General features: G+C 44.9%; 1 protein-coding gene across 6 annotated transcripts in view; it reads left to right on the top strand.

Moving 5' to 3' along the window:
* disp1 (dispatched homolog 1 (Drosophila)) overlaps positions 1 to 17,191 on the top strand; it is a 319,043-nt gene that overhangs the window by 216,399 nt on the left and 85,453 nt on the right. For 4 of the 6 annotated variants that reach the window (XM_052024116.1, XM_052024112.1, XM_052024113.1 and 1 more), the window contains one exon: positions 7,715 to 8,285. In XM_052024116.1, the coding sequence (XP_051880076.1) occupies positions 7,753 to 8,285 (533 nt within the window). In that variant the 5' untranslated portion in view covers positions 7,715 to 7,752. Of the gene's footprint in view, positions 1 to 7,714; positions 8,286 to 17,191 lie in introns of those variants that run through there. The other 2 variants (XM_052024114.1, XM_052024118.1) reach the window with 2 other exon arrangements.

The following is a 17,191-nucleotide window of genomic DNA, read 5'->3' as shown; positions in this document are numbered from 1 at the left end:
TTCTGCCCAATGGGAGGGGGGAGAAGAGAGAATGTCTGGGGAGGGTGGGGTCTTTGATCATGCTGGCTGAAGGGTTTACCAGAAAGAAAGGGGTAAGCATGGAGGTGATTTGAAGAAAGGTAGGATTTTAAAATCAAGACGTTGTCAGACTGGGAGTCGACGCCCATCAGCAAGCATGAATGTGATTTGTTTTGAGTTTGGATGCAACTGCAGAGTTATGTTGCCAAGTGTACAACCATGAAAAGGAGTGACTAGTCGCATTTGAATGGGACAGTAGCCAGTAAGCTGAGGAAGGTGTAGAGACCAGCAATGGGACACAAGAACAAAAGAGAATAGGAGCAGGAGTAGTCCTCAAGGCCTCTCAAGCCTGTCCTGCCATTCAATATGTTAATAGCTGATTTATGCTGGCCTCAACTCCTCTTCTGTGCCAGTTCCCCATAGCCCTCAATTCCTCAATATCACCATAAATATTTCTAATGCTCTAACCTCCACCACCCACTGGGGCTGAGAGATTCACTACCCTCTGAGAGAAGAATTTGTACGCACTTCTGTTTTAAATGACTGGCCCCATACCTTCAAACTATGTCCCCTCAACTGAGACTCTCCCACTAGTGAAAAGCTCTCACCATCTAACCTTGGGATCCTATATGTTTGAGTAAGGTCACCACTACCTCAGGAAAGCAGCCAACATAATCAAGGACACCTCCCAGCCTGGCCGTTCTCTCTTCTCCTCCCTCCCATCAGGCAGAAGATACAAAAACTGGAAAACACCTACCACGAGACTCAATAACAGCGTCTATCTCGCTGTTATCGGACTCTTAAACGGACCTTTTACAAGCTAAAAGTTGAACTTTTGATCTCCCAAACTACCTCATCACCTTGCACTTTATTTGCCTACCTGCATTGCACTTTTACTGCCTCAATGTACTTACGTAAGGCATGATCAGTCTGGATGGCACGCAAACAAAAGCTTTTCACTGTATCTCGGTACACGTGGCAATAATAATAAACCAATAAACCCTCATTCTTATAAACCCCAAGGAACTCGGAACCAACCTGTCCAACCTCTCTCGAAAGGATAACCCTCTCATCCCAGAAATTAGCCTGGTGAGTCCCTTTTGGATCATGAGATATATCCTCAAAACTTGGATTCTAATACTCAATTTCACAGAGTAAGATTGTTAAGAAAAGTATTTGTGCTTTAATAATTTAGCTGAGAGTTTTCAGCCGGTTTAATTGAGAGATTTCCTCCTAAAGATGTAGCAAGGCAATTCGAGTCAGAGTCATACAGCATAGAAACAGGACCTTCAGCCCATTGAGTCCATGCTAGCCATCATTCACCCATTACACAAATCCTACATTAATCCCATTGTTTTTATTCTCCCCACATTCCCATCAACTCCCCCCAGATTCTACCCCTCACCTATACACCGAAGGCAATTTACAGCAGCCAATTAACCTACCAACCGGCGTGTCTTTTGGGATGTGGGAGGAAACCAGAGTACCCAGGGGAAACCCACACAGTCACAGGGAGAATGTGCAAACTCCATACACAGACAGCACCCGAGGTCAGGATTGAACCTGGGTCTCCAGCACTGTGAGGCAGCGGCTCTACCCACTGCGCCACTGTACCATACAACACGTTGCACGTTCTTGTACACAAGGCATAGAGATTAACAAGGAGAAGTGGCCCAGTAGTTAATTGGACAGTGGTTGAAGGTGGAGAGAGGTGGTGTCCAGGGAAAGAATTGCATGAGGAAGGGCAGTCATTTCAATCCCATGTTCGTTGCCTTTAATCACCTTTTATGGGGGTTTTGCTTCTGAGCCAGCTAAGGTGGACGTCTCTAGATCCAGGTTAGATGTGGCTGGTGGCGTAGTCACTCTGGCTCTTTCACAGCCAAGTCCCGATGACAAACTTTAACAAGTTATTCAGCTGCTTGGTGGGAGGCAATGCAACAAAATCGGATCCCACCTTCCAGCTGGAGTACTGTTAGTACAATGAGAATTCTGGTGGACTATGTTCCTCCCAAGCCCTAGGACAAGCAATGGCTTTCAGTTATTCTATCAACTAGTTAAATACAGCAGTAACAAAATCTGCAAACTCCTGGTCTGTAACACTTCTTCCAATATAAATGATACACTTGCACACTAAATGATCACAGGAAGTTTGGTGAAGCAGCATTTATCACGGTACAAAATCCCAGAAGGCACAAACTCCTCGGGTGACAAACAGAGTCTAAAAGAAATGTGTTACCCCCCCAGAAAGTGGCTGTAATTACATGCGGTGAATTCATATTTCCATTCTAAATAGCAGAGGAATGTATACTGGAAATATAAACGTGGTCAATATATGACTTTTAAATGTGGCTGAATGAGTTGTGGGTTCAAACCCCTTTCCAGAGCCTTAAACACAGACTCCAGATTGTCAGTACCAGTGGATAGCTGAAGAAGTGAGCACTAGCCTGCAAAGTGAGATATTAAACCAAGGTTACATTAAGTAGATGTAAAGTTCTCATGGAATTTGGCACATTGGCCTTCATAAGTCAGGGCATAGAGTATAAAAGTTGGGAGGCCATGGTGCAGTTGTACAGGACACTGGTGAGGCCGCACTTGGAGTTTTGTGTTCAGTTTTGGTCGGCCTGCTACAGGAAAGATGTTATTAAACTGGAAAGAGTGCAGAAAAGATTTACGAGGATGTTGCCAGGACTGGAGGGACCGACTTATAGGGAGAGGTTGGACAGGCTGGGACTTCATTCCTTAGAGCGTAGGAGATTGAGAGGTGATCTTATAGAGGTGTATAAGATCATGAGGGGCATAGATAGAGTGAATGCACACTCTCTTTCCCAGGGTTGGGAATCGAGAACTAGAGGGCATAGGTTTAAGGTGAGAGGGGAAGATTTAATAGGAACTTGAGGAGCAACTTCTTTACACAAAGGGTGGTATCTATGTGGAATGAGCTGCCAGAGGAAGTGGTTGGGGCAGGTACAATAACAACTTTTAAAAGACAGTGAACATGGATTGGAAAGGCTTAGAAGGTCATGGACCAAATTCTGGCAAATGGGACTAGCTTGGATGCGGCATCTTGGTCGGCATGGACGAGTTGGGCCGAAGGGCCTGTTTCCGTTCTGTATAACTCTATGACTAAGAAGGGCAAGGTAATTCCATCCAGCGTTCTGGCAAATCTTTATAACTCAACCAACATCCCAAAAGCATAATTTCTGGCCATGATCACATTGGTATTTGTGGGACCTTGGGTGTAAATTAGCTGCTGCACGTCTTACACTGCAACAGTAACTGCACTTTGGGATGCTGTGAGAGGCACAATATAAATACGGGGGCTTTCCCTTTTGTCTGAGAGTCCTGGTCCAGCTGCCCTCCACTCTCCAAGTCCCCTTCACCTGAATAACCAGTACATAATAATCAAAGTGAGTAACCTTTGAATCTGGTGTACTCAGATGTAACCAAAGGAATACATCGGATCTGATTTTAAAAAAAATCGGAAACACTGACAGCGGGAAGTTTGATGATAAAACCGAAAATGCAGAAAATACACAGCAGATCCAAGTAGTTACTTGCCTCAGCTTTGTCATCGCTGCGGCTTCTATAGAATCTGAAATGAATAGCTTAATAAGCCTTATTGCAATTTTCAAAGAGGTGGAAAGACGATGCAATCTCATTTCTTTCAGATGTTAAGCCAAGGCTCTCCGGTCTGCTCAATCAAAAGCGGCATCTAGAAAAACCATGCCTGAACTTTGTGTGTTCATTAACACCTGGCAGCTGCTGGCCTTCTTCATCTAGTATTTAAAATAACAAAAAGCAAGCTCTTTCTCTCAGCCCCAGCACCCCTGCCCTTTAGTCGGTGCACTTTAATTTGGGATCCAGGCCGCCTCGTGCCACAAACCACTGCGCTTAGCTCATGTGCATTTTAAATTCAGCCCGCAGTCAGGTAGCGTCTGTCCTTTGATCACTTCTCTGCAGGCTGATTGTCTACCTATCGCCCAGTAGTCCTCGAAACGCTGGAGGGACTCACCTGGCAGCTCGCGACGATCTTGGATCTTTTCAGATATGCTACTTTTCTACTTAGAACCATAGAACAGTACAGCACAGAAACAGGCCATTTGGCCCTTCCAGTCTGTGCCAAAACTTTATTCCACTAGTCCCATTGACCTGCACCCAGTCCATAATCCTCCAGAGCTCTCCCGTCCATGTCTCTATCCAATTTATTCTTAAAACTTAAGAGTGAGCCCGCATTTACCACATCAGCTGGCAGCTCGTTCCACACTCCCACCACTCTCTGAGTGAAGAAGTTCCCCCTAATGTTCCCCCTAAACCTTTCCCCTTTCACCCGAAAGCCATGTCCTCTCATACTTATCTCTCCTAATCTAGGTGGAAAGAGCCTACTCACATTTACTCTGTCTATACCCCTCATACTTTTGTGAACCTCTGTCAAATCTCCCCTCGTTCTTCTACGCTCCAAGGAATAAAGTCCTAACCTGTTCAATCTTTCCCTGTAACTCAATTCCTGAAGACCCGGCAACATTCTGGGTTCTCTGCACTCTTTCAATCTTACTAATATCCTTCCTATAGTTAGGTGACCAGAACTGCACACAATACTCCAAATCTGACAATACTTAATGAGGTTTTAACAATACTGGCAAAAAGTTAAAACAGTAAAGATTAATTACAGTGAAAGCGGAGTAGTTTACATTTTGGAGGCCCTTCAATAAATTGATAAAATTGGTAAATTATTTTATCATTGTCACCGAGGTACAGTGAAAAACTTTGTTTTGCATGCCATTCATGCAGATATTTCATCACATCAGTGCACTGAGGTAGTACAAGGGAAAACAATAACAGAATGCAGAATAATGTGTTCCAGTTACAGAGAAAGTGCAGTGCAGGCAGACAATAAGGTGCAAGGTCATAACGAGGTAGATTGTGAGGTCAGGAGTCCATCTTATCGTACTAGGGAACTGTTCAATAGTCTTATAACAGCGGGATAGAAGCTGTCCTTGAGCCTGGTGGTACGTGCTTTCAGGCTTTTGTATCTTCTGCCCGATGGGAGGGGGAGAAGGGAGAATGACCAGGGTGGGAGGGGTCTTTGATTATGTTGGCTGCTTTACCGAGGCAGCGAGAAGTGTAGACAGTCAATGGAGACTGGTTTCCTTGATGTGCTAAGTTGTGTCCACAGCTCTCTGCAGTTTCAATAATACTAACATTGAATGTAATTTCTTCAACCTTCCTCACCATGCATTATATGGGGCTTGGTGCTGATCTCTTAAATCCCAATTAATTTGCAGAACCAACTCCATTTGGGTATGACAAACATGCAAGGTGTCACAGCTGTTGAAAATCTGAAATAAAAACAGAAGATTATGGTGATACTCAACAACTTGAGCTCATGAAAGGTCATTGACCTAAAACATTAAATCTGTCTTGTCACAAATGCTGCCTGACTGCTGCATATTTATGGTATTTTCTGCTATTATGCCAAATTTATCCTGTCAAGTTTGCCTGGTGTAAACCAGGACAGAAGCAGCACTGTCAGAAAAATTCCCTGTGTTTAGGATTTGTGTCACGTTAGGTTATATGAATTTGCATTAAAGTAACACTTTTTGTCACCTCAGCATGTCCCCAAAGCACCTTCCAGCCAACGAGTTTTGTGTATAGTAAATCCCAGGAGAGTTTTCACCCAAAAAAGCAGCAGTGGAGTATGTGAGAGTATAATCTGTAATTAGTTGTTGGTTGAGTGGTAAATATTGATCAGGAGATCTTCCTCCTTTACCCATGATGAGATCCTTTAAGTGTTCTTGAGAGAGTAGGCATTGCTGTGATTAGTTATTTCATCAGAAAGACAACACCTCCAACAACGCAGCATTTCTTCAGTGCTGCACAGCAGTGTCAGCCTGGACCATTGGTTTTGGGCAGGTGAGTGCTGCGTACCCCTTGTTTAACTTGGTCCGCATTATTATATAGTGGGGTGTTCTTTTGTCCCTTGCAGTCGTCCCCTCCATGGACTCTGTCTACACTTCCCGCTGCCTCGGTAAAGCAGCCAACATAATCAAAGACCCCACCCACCCCGGACATTCTCTCTTCTCCCCTCTCCCATCGGCCAGAAGATACAAAAGCCTGAAAGCACGTACCACCAGGCTCAAGGACAGCTTCTATCCCGCTGTTGTAAAACTATTGATCGGACTTCTTGTATGATAAGATGGACTCTTAATATCACGTTATGGCCTTGCACCTTATTGCCTGCCTGCACTGCACTTTCTCTGTAACTGGAACACATTAATACTGCATCCTGTCATTGTTTTCCCTTGTACTACATCGATGCACTGTTGTAATGAAATGATCTGTATGGATGGCATACAAAACAAAGTTTTTCACTGTATCTCAGTACATCTGGCAATGATAAACCAATTACCAAATGTAGTATTCAGCAGGGAGCTGGGTAGAATCTGGAAGGAAAGAATTTGCAGGGCTATGGGGAGAAGGCAAGGTCCTGGGACCAACTAGATTGCTGTTGTATCGAGTTAGCATGGACTTCATGGCCGCCTTCTGTGCTGTCAGTGTTCAGAATCAAAATCAATTGTCACTGACTTATATGTCATGAAATTAGTTGTTTTGCAGCAGCAGTACAGTGCAAAGATATAAAATTACTATAGTTATAAAAATAAATTAATAGTGCAAAAAAAAGGGATAACGAGGTAGTGTTCATGGGTTCATGGACCGTTCAGAAATCTAATAGGGGAGGGGAAGTAGCTGTTCCTGATTGGTATTGGTTTATTATTGTCACTTGTACCGAGGTACAGTGAAAAACTTGTCTTGCATACCGATTGTACATGTCAATTCCTTACACAGTGCAGTTACATTGAGTTAGTACAGAGTGCATTGAGGTAGTACAGGTAAAAACAATAACAGTACAGAATAAGGTGTCACAGCTACAGGGAAGTGCAGTGCAGGTAGACAATAAGGTGCAAGGTCACAACAAAGTAGATCGTGAGGTCAGAGTCCACTTCATTGAATAAGGGAACCGTTCAATAGTCTTATCAGAGTGGGATAGAAGCTGTCCTTGAGCCTGGTGGTACATGCCCTCAGGCTCCTGTATCTTCTACCTGATGGAAGAGGAGAGAAGAGAGAATGACCTGGGTGGGTGGGGAATCGTTGAGTGTGGGTCTTCAGGCTCCTGTACCTCCTCCCCGATGGTAGTAACCAGAAGAGGGCATGTCCCGGATAGTGAGGGTCCTCAGTGATGGATGCTGCCTTCTTGAAGATGTCCTCAATGGCGGGGAGGGTTGTGCCTGTGATGAAGCTGGGCTGAGTCTACGGCCCTCTGCAGCCTTTTGCGATCCAGGCTGTTCTGTGATAGGCATCGTAAGGAGGAAGAATTTGTTTGGTTCTTAAACATCCACTTCTGTCGATTGAAGAGGCTGGTACTTGGGATTTTTCAGGTGGGCATTTTGAGATGTCACCTGGAATGACCCTTCTCCTATCTCATCTGCCAGTAACTTTTGTAATAGCTGATCCACTGGCAAGGACCAGGCAGCATTACTTGATGGGATAAGAAAATTTCATTGGTTTCGAGGCTTTCCTAGGGGAAAAGTAGATGATGCTTGTTGATGTTTGTGTCAGGTTAAAGTCATCTGAACAAGGTGTTCACATCCCTTAGTAGTAAGGATTGTAAAATGTTGTTTTCTTTGCCCTTTGCTTCCAGAAGCCTGACAGTTGCGAAGGAGCCAGTGGAACAAGAGCATGGCTATGAGCAATGGGAATGGTGACTTCATGGTTCAGAGCAATGGCAGTGTCCCATCAAATGCTAACGGTAACAGCGTCCCTGCAGCCTGTGATGGAGACCACCTCCCCCAGCACCTGTCGTCCAAGGAGACCTCAAGGACAAAAGTGAGTCAGAGCAGTGGGCTGCTGCCATACGGCATGGCCAAGCCATCCAACCTCTTTCCAGAGAGCACGATAAATAACCAAAGACCTGTGCCGCAATGTTGCCACCATTGTCCATACCATCATCCGTTGTGTTGTCACAGTAACCAACCAGATTGCCATTCCTTGGGAAATACCACCGTCACCTCTCCATTGACTCCCTCCTGCCTGCAGCCGCGGTCTGAGTACGCGACATCTGTGTGCCAAAACAATCCCCATAACCATCCGGCTGGCTGCTGCCACCAGCCCACCTCATCTCTCATCGATCACTCTCCGCTTTGTCTTCATCATCGCTGGCCTGACCACTTCCAGCATCAGCCTCTGCAGCAGCAACACATCCCCAACATCAGGTATGCTCCCTCAAGGCAAGCTTTCATGCATGTAATGAGTGACCGTTTAACTATTTAATTCCAAACACAGTTGCCAAGAAAGGAAAAGGAATAGTTAAGTTCATTGAATGAAAGTGACCTGTGAATCCATAATGTTTGATGTCATGGTTGGAAAATGATATAACTGTGTGTGGGTACTTGGTGCTTTTTACCTGCTGTAATACGATGTAATCTTACTTTCTTCCCTTTTATACACTATCCACCTGGTTCTGCGGTTCATAGTATTGTCCTCTGAAGCTCGGTCTATATTTGGAAGTGAACTTCTGATCATCACAGTTCAGGAGAGAAGTACTGGAAGACATCCAGAACAGTCAGAGAGTGATACAGCACAGAAACAGGCCCTTCGGCCCAACAGGTCCCTACTGACCAAGATGCCCATCTAAGCCAGTCCCATTTGCCTGCGTTTGTCCCATATCCCTCTAAACCGTTCCTATCCATGTACCTGTCCAACTGTTGTTAATGTACCTGCCTCAACCACTTCCTCTGGCAGCTCGTTCCATATACTGACCACCCTTCGGAGTCCTATTAAATCTCTCCCCTCTCACAAACCTATGCCCTCTAGTTTTACTAGAATAGATTTACCAGAATGGAATAGAATAGATTTCTAGAATAGTTCCAGGGATGAGGGTTGTTCTGCTCAGAGCAATGAAGGTGGAGAGGAGGTTTGATAGAGATGTGTAAGAATATGGTGAGTTTAATCAGGATAAATAGAGAAAAGCTGTTTCTTTAGCAAATTGCTCGAGAACCAAGAGACATAGATTTATTGCGGTGAGCAAAAGATACTCAGGTATTTTAAGGATTTTTTTTGCACAAGCCATAGTTATGGTTTGGAACGGTAGTGTAGTGGTTAGTGTAACGCTTTACAGCGCCAGCGACCCAGGTTCAATTCCGGCCACTGTCTGTAAGGAGTTTGTATGTTCTCCCCATGTGTCTGCGTGGGTTTCCTCTGGGTGCTCCAGTTTCCTCCCACATTCCAAAGACGTACGGGTTAGGAAGTTGTGGGCATGCTATGTTGGCGCCAAAAGCGTGGTGACACTTGCAGGCTGCCCCCAGGACACTCCACACAAAAGGTGCATTTCACTGTGTGTTTCGATGTACATGTGACTAATAAAGATATCTTATCTTATCTTGTCTTATCTTAGAGTCAATCTTGGTTCTCAAAAGGAAATCAGGTGGGTACCGGAGAGAAAATAATTTTGACCACTCTATGGAGAGCCAACACGGACTTGATGTGTTGAATATCTTTCCCCCATGGCATTACGACTCAATGAAGAGTATTTGCAGTGTGTAACATTAGGGTAAAGTTGCAATGATTAAATATATTGCTGGGGTGGCAGTAGTTTGGAATTGTGAGTTAAAAGCCTTGTACAAGAAATGTGTTGTGTGACAATTGCATATATTGTCACAAATACGTTTGAACAGCACTGTTCTTCAGTAATTCAGCGTCCCCTCATGACAGTGACGGACAGTTTGAAATCGAGTGGACAAGAGGTGGACTGAGTTATGGAGAGAAGTTGGGCAGGCTGGAACTTTTTTCTTATTGGAGCGTAGGAGAATCAGAGGTGATAGAGGTGTATAAACACATGACGGGCATAGATAGGGTCAATGCACACAGTCTTTTTCCCAGCATTGGGAAATCAAGAACTAGAGGGCATGGGTTTAAAGAGGGGAAAGATTTAAAGGGACCCTGAGGGGCAACTTTTTCACCCAGAGAGTGGTCAGTGTATGGAATGAGCTGGGTGAGGCGGGTACATTAACAACAGTTAAAAGGCCATTGGACAGATATATGGATAGGAAAGGTTTAGAATGTTATGGGTCAAATGCAGGCAAACGGGACTAGTTTATATGGGAACCTTGGTCAGCATGGGCCAGTTGGGCCGAAGGGCCTTTTTCTGTGCTCACTGACTCTATGACTCTAAGAGGTCTGTTCCCTTCCCTCCATCAGTGCCAGAGGTCTGAGGCTAACTCTTCCTCCCCATGTGACTATTCCCCTCCATCCCTTCAGGAAAGTACCTGCATCTGCTCGACGGCCTCCCATCCTGTCATGATCTTGGCTGGGCACTTAGTGCCTTTGTAAATCCATCATGGTTACTTTGACTATCTGCTGGAAGCTAGTTGACACAGGTAAATTGTATCCCAGTAGGATCTGTGATTTTGTGATCAAAACAAAATATTGTTAATTAAATTGAATTCTTCACCAGCAACATTTTACTTGCACTGGATCATAAAGTATCCCCAGTTCCTTGTGTTGGCCTCATAGTCTCGGTGTAATTGCTCAATGTATGTCTGTGAAGTTTCTCACAGCGCCCATTTAAATTCACTGTGAGAGAGCAGGACCGTTCACAGCAGTGTGTGGTATTTTATGTCGGCCTGTTGGAGGAATCAAAAAGTGATAGAATCTTCCTGTAGCACAAAGCAAGCTGTGATTGAGCAGCTAATATCACCAGCAGCCAATGAACTTGGGAGGTTATTTTCTTTGGAAAGGAAATTCCATCTCAAGTATTATCTGCTGATAACCCTTTTTCTATTCACAAGTTGGAAGTATCCGTTATTTTTCCCAAAAGGAATGCAGAGTAGGAGCAGGAGAGATTATTGTGTTCAAATGTTAGTGGTACTTGGGTCTTTAGTTAAAAATTGTCCCCCAGAACCATGGTCTGTTAGATAAATTGCTAACGTTTGAACACTATCTGAATAAATCTATCCAAGCCCTTCCTTTTCCGTGCGTACGTGTTTAACCAAAGCTACTTCTGCCGTCTCAAGTGGATGAAAAAGAGCCCAGGGAACTGTTTTTGAAGAAGCTCTCCCTGGTATTCCAACCAATATTTATCCTTCAATTAACTTCAGTAACATTAGGTTATCTTTTCAGGTGCAGCACAGTAGAGTCATGGAGTGGTGCAGCACAAAAACGGGCCCTTCAGCCCGCCATATCCATGACAACTACAAAATACCTACCTTTATTAACCCCACTTACCAGCACTTGGTCTATAGCCTTCTACGAAAATTGGTGGCGTTGTGGATAGTGAGGAAAGTTGTCAAAGGGTACAGCAGGATATAGGTAGGTTGGAAGTGTGGGTGGAGAAATGGCAGATGAAGTTTAATCCAGACAAGTATAAGGTGTTGCAGTTTCTGTGGTCAAATGTAAGAGGAACTTACACAGTAAATGGCAGGACCCTGGGGAGCATTGATGTCCAGAGAGATATTGGGGTGCAAGTCCATGTCCATAATCAAAAAACTAGAGGGCACAGGTTTAAGGTGAGAGGGGAAAGATTTAAGAGGGACCCGAAGGGTACAGAAGGTGGTGAGTGTATGGAACGAGCTGCCAGAGGAGGTGCTTGAGGCAGGTACATTAACAACATTAAGAAGCCAGTTGGACAGACGCATGGGTGGGAAAAGTTGAGAGGGATGTGGGCAATATGCAGGGAAATGGGATTAGCTTTGATGGGGATCTTGGTCGGCATGGACGAGTTGGGCCGAAGGGTCTGCACCTGTGCTGTGTGACTCTATCTCTAAGTGCTTAGGGTCAGACTGAGTCTCTCTAGAGCATAAGTCTTCTTCCGCTACCTTCAACTCTTGTATATATTTACTTTTAAACCTTACGGCTGTGGGGTGACCTATGCTTGGTGCATCAAAAAAGCCAGAATGGTTGCATGTGGTGAAGTATGTGTTTAGCTTTTCATTGGAGCTGTGGGAGTACTACTGCTGAGAGAAGCTCAACCTGGGATCAGTATATGTTCATAAGACAGCTGCCTCCCCTCCCCGCCAGAGTATGCCGTCTGATACAGTCAAACTAATGAGGAAGGGAATGGAAAAATGTTAAGGATTGGATTAGTAATCCAGAAAAATATGCATTGGGAGACCCAAATCTCTGTTTATGTTCTTGTCATAATGGGGTTTAATGATTCCTGCTAATGGGAAACACATAATACAGGGGACTTCTTGAATAGTTCAACCTTAAATGGACATTTAAATATCTTGGACTTGGAAATGTTTTATAAGCCTGATTGATCAAAGTGCTGTCGTTGAAATTCTGTATATGTGTTTCACTTGGTGGATATTCATTGTTCCACAGAATATTAAATATGGCTACATCTAAATAATTATTTGCGGCTGTTGATGTCATGAAGTTTATTTTGAACGGGCAGATTTGAAGCCAAGGGAAAATGCAATGGAAGAAGCACTAGCCCATTCCATCTATTCAGAATGCCAACCCGTATTGCAAATTTGTCACTGTACTGCTAATATTTTTAAAAATTGATCATATTTGCCCCATCTCCTATTTGGTTGGTCAACTAATGCATCTGTTGGACTGGGATATCCATGGGAGAAGAGTCTGCCTCCACTCAGCAACTGCTTGAAGAGAGATGAATGAAGCAGGAGCTTTGTACACATTGGCTTTTTACGGTGCAGTCCCCCTCAACAGATGAGCTTGCACCGGAAATGTCAACGTCACTCACACTGATGGAAGGGATGAGCCAGGCAGCATAAGACATCAGAAGGAATGCTGTAATCAATGATCAGGTAGTGGCTGGGTCAGGGGTCGGGGGCTGTAGTGTTGAGTGAGGGTGGTGGGGTTTGGTGGGGCTGGGGGTGGTGCAAGATTGGCTGGAGTTTACGCTGACCTGCCAGTAGTTCATCCCGAAAGTTGCAATGACTGGCTGATACCGTGCTGTCAGTTGGCCAAGAGCCCGGCAATGGTGTCTTGACTCAAGAATACTAGAGGGGATGTTGGATATAAAGTACTTTTTCAAAAAAGTCTTTTTTCTGGAAACATTGAAGAGCTAATGTCACACATTGAAGCCGGCCACCACTAACTGGAAGTAAGGACATAAGGTGCAAGAGGTTTCAAACTTCCCGACCCCAGAATCAGAGGATGTTTTCCTGGAAGTGTCATTATCGTCCTTCACTGATAGCCTCCAACGTTCACACCTGCCAGCAAGTAGCGTGAAGTGTTCTGCTGTAAAGCCACGATCTCTCGACCTTTCCAAATTGATGTTGTGACCCTCAAAAACTGAACAGTGTTTGAACGTGCAGTTCCCAGGCCCTCTGTCCCTCACTCTCTCTGAAGCACTGAGCAGTGTGCTTCAGTACAACTGTCCTGATGTCAGAGAGTTGGGGGTGTCTGGTTCCTGTTTCAAAGAGGTAATACTGCACATTCTCTGTAACTGTAACACTATATTCTGCATTCTGTTGTTGCTTCTCCCTTTGTACTACCTCGATGTACTGATGTGTTGGAATGATCTGTGTGGCTGGCATGCAAAGCAAAGTTTTTCACTGCACCTCAGTACATGTGATAATAATAAACCAATTACCAATTTATATTTTTTCATTCTAGTGATATAACTTCTGTTGGCTATGTAGACAGTGAAAATCACCCTTGTGTATAGACGGGATGGTGTGTTCTCTTTGATGTTCTATATTACTTTTTAGTGACATTTTCACTTTGTTCGAAAAAGTGATCATATTGTTACTGATGTGGTATTGTACAAAAAAAATGTTTTAGTCAGCATTAAGAAGGAAATATATACCAGGTCTTATTGCCCAAACCTGCATGTTTTTGAGGAGGTGACAATGAGACATCTTCAAGTCGGGAAGTTGGAGGGTAACCTGCAGGTGTTCCCTTATCCCTGTGGCCCTTGTCCCCCTCAGTGGCAGCTCCAGCCCCACGTAACCTGGGCGAGTAATTGCAGTGCCTTTTGTAGGTGGGACACACTACAGCCCAGATGCACTGGTGCTGGAGAGAACAAATGTCTACGGTCTTCGTTGGGGTGCCAATCAAGTAGGTGTTGTCAAACTTCTTGAATGTTGTTAGAGCTGCAGTCACCCAGGCAGGGAGAAAGTATTCCTTTGTATTCCGAACTAGTGCCTTGAAGTTGGTGGAAAGGCTTTGGGTGTCAGGAGGTGAATCACTCTGACTGCCTCTTGATGTCACGATATTTATTCGGCTGGGTTGGTTGAGTTTCTGGTCATTGGTCCAATGATGGTGCATGGACTCAGCAACGATGATACCACTGACTGACGAGAAGAGTGGTTATACTGTCTATTGCTTGAGGTGGTCATTGCTTGGCATTGTGTGACGTGAAAGTTAATCACCACTTACAAGCCCCCACCTGAATGTTATCTGGTCTTACAGCATGTACTTAATTTTTCAGGCAGATGTAAATAGAATTGAAATTGTACTGTACCTGCAAACACCCCTACTCCTCAACCAGGGATGGAAGGAATGTGATAGATGAAGCAGTTTCCTGTGGAACTCGCGGCAATTTACTGAGGCAATAAAGGAAGATGATTGTGGTGCTTGGAAGTCAAACACTTCAATCATCTTGGAGACACGAGAGACTGCAGATGCTGGAACCTGGAGCAACACACAAGATGCTGGAGGAACTCAGTGGATCAGGCTGCATCTCGTGTGTCGCTCCAATCCTCTTTTTTGCAAGGTTTGGCTACCATTCTTTCCCCCTTGATGCCCACCGACTTCAGCTTTACCAAGGGCTCCTTAACGTTATACTCATATTTTTGGTAATCTGATGACCTGTCACTTAATGATATGACAATACCTTCCATTAGTTGGTACTGACTGAGAGTAGACTGGGCAGTAATTAGCCAAATTGAATTGTGAACAGGACATACCTGAGCAATTTTACCACAGTGCCAGTTTTGTAACTGCACTGGAAGAGCTTGGCTAAAAATGAGGGTATTTCTGGAGTTCAAATACTCTGTATCTGAGATAGAATGCTGTCTGGCACCATAGCCTGTCCTACATCTGATGCATTCAGCTATTTCTTTGTCACAAAGGGTGATTTCAATTGGCTGAAAGCTGGCATCCCATTGGTGGAGACCTCAGAAAGGAGCTGAGATGGCACGGTAGCATAGCGGTTAGCGCGACGCTATTACAGCGCCAGCGACTGGGGTTCGATTCCCGTTGCTGTCTGTAAGGAGTTTGTACGTTCTCCCGTGTCTGCGTGAGTTTCCTCTGGGTGTTCCGGTTTCCTCCCACATTGCAAAGATGTACAGGTAGGTTAATTGGGTTTAAAATGGGCGGCGTGGACTCATTGGGCCGGAAGGGCCTGTTACCACGCTGTAAATAAAATTTTTAAAAAATCCACTTGATGTTTCCGAAGGCAAATATTTGAGCCTTGTTTTTGGCCCTCTAGGGCCAAACCTTTCTCCATTGCAGAGGTGTCTAAAGCCAGCAAGCGTATGTTCAGGGTAAGAAAAAGATTAGAGGGAATGTGAGGCAGAATTGTTTCGCCCAGACTGTGGTTGGAATCTGTGAGGCTACAGACCAAGTGCAGGTAAATGGGATGAGAATAGATGGGTACTTGATGGTCAGCAGGGACATGGTGGGACGAAGGGTCTTTGTCAGTGTTGTGTGACCCTGACACCATTCCTGACAAGAGATGTTCAGACTGCAGAGCTTTAATCTGATTCACTGTTTGTGCCATCACTTAGATCAGTTGTTTTGCATGCTCTTCTCCTCCTTTGAACAAATTCCCCTACCTTCCTAGGGTAGTCATTTGTCCTCTAAACTTGAACAGTGTGTCAAAAACCTGCCACGTAGTGAGAGTCAATACTGAGCCGACACACCTTCTGAACAGTGACAACAGTCATTTGCCCTTGTTGGCTTGATGCCTCATTGTTTGGGCCACTTGTTACAGCCCTGTGCTGCCACACTCAGGTTAGCTGGACACCATACAGCTGGGATTAAACGTTTTGCCCTGTGTGTCTCAGTACCATCCTCAGCATCTCTCAGCAGAGTTATTTGGAGCTTGATAAACTACTTCAGAGTGCTGGGAGCTAGCTGTGCTATAGAAAGAGAACTCCCTCCCCTTAAACTCACTTGTTTTTCTCTTTCCCAGTTCTGACAAGGGATCTCAACTCCGTTTTCCTTTCCAGAGATGCCACCTGACAGGCTGAGTGTTTCCAGACTTGGTTGTCCTTATCTCTCCATTCACATTGTGTCACGTGCTTACGCGAATCCCTCAGTTATATCCAACTCAAGGCAACCGAAGATGAGTCCTAAACGCTGCCTTGTCGAGATACTGTGTAGGGACTGGTTAAACTCAAAGTATGTTCATGTGGCAAATGGACTTGAATTCAAGCAGGTTTGACGTATGACAGGATAATGTGGTGACTAATTGTACCATTCTCTTGCCATTCTATTTCTTCTTAAGTGTCATTGGCATAGATTCCAATCCTTCAGAGGATACCCTGTTTTACAGGGGCTTTATCCTATCTACAACTTTAATGATAGTGAAATGCGTCTTCATATCGCTTTTCCCAACAGGCCACAAATGTCTGCCGTGAAGTTGACTTACTCCTGGCAAGACAGTGGGATTGCACATGGTGGTACTGCTACACACACCAGCTACCTGAGTTTAATACTCAAAAAGCTGGAGGAATTCAGCAGGTCAGGCAGCATCTATGGAGGGAAATGGACAGTCAGCGGGTCCGGTTGAGACCCTTCAACTGAACCAAAAGATAAAGGGGAGATAGCCAGTATATGAAGGTGGGGGGAAGGGGTAGAGCAAGAGCTGGCAGGTGATAGGTGGATCCAGGTGAGGGGGGGTGATAGGCAGATGGAGGAGGGGGGAGTGGGAATGGCACCAGAAGCTGGGAGGTGGCAGTGACAAAGGGCTGAATGTGGAATCTGACAGGACAGGATGGAATAAAGGGAGGGAGATGGGGAGGGGAACCAGTGGGAGGAGTGTGTGGGTGATGGGTAGATGGTGGTGGAGGAGAAGGAGACAGGGAGATGGGGACTAGGTAGATCAGAGTGAGAGGGAAAAGGCTCAGAGAGGGAGCAGTTTACTGGAAGCTGGAGAATTCAGTGTCCATGCCATTGGATTTTAGACCACCCAGGCGGAATA

This window comes from Pristis pectinata, chromosome 10 (assembly GCF_009764475.1).
Source record: "Pristis pectinata isolate sPriPec2 chromosome 10, sPriPec2.1.pri, whole genome shotgun sequence".
Classification (NCBI taxonomy): domain Eukaryota; kingdom Metazoa; phylum Chordata; class Chondrichthyes; order Rhinopristiformes; family Pristidae; genus Pristis; species Pristis pectinata.
The sequence above is the reverse complement of the archived record's forward strand: the minus strand, read 5'-3'. Positions and strand labels throughout refer to the sequence as shown.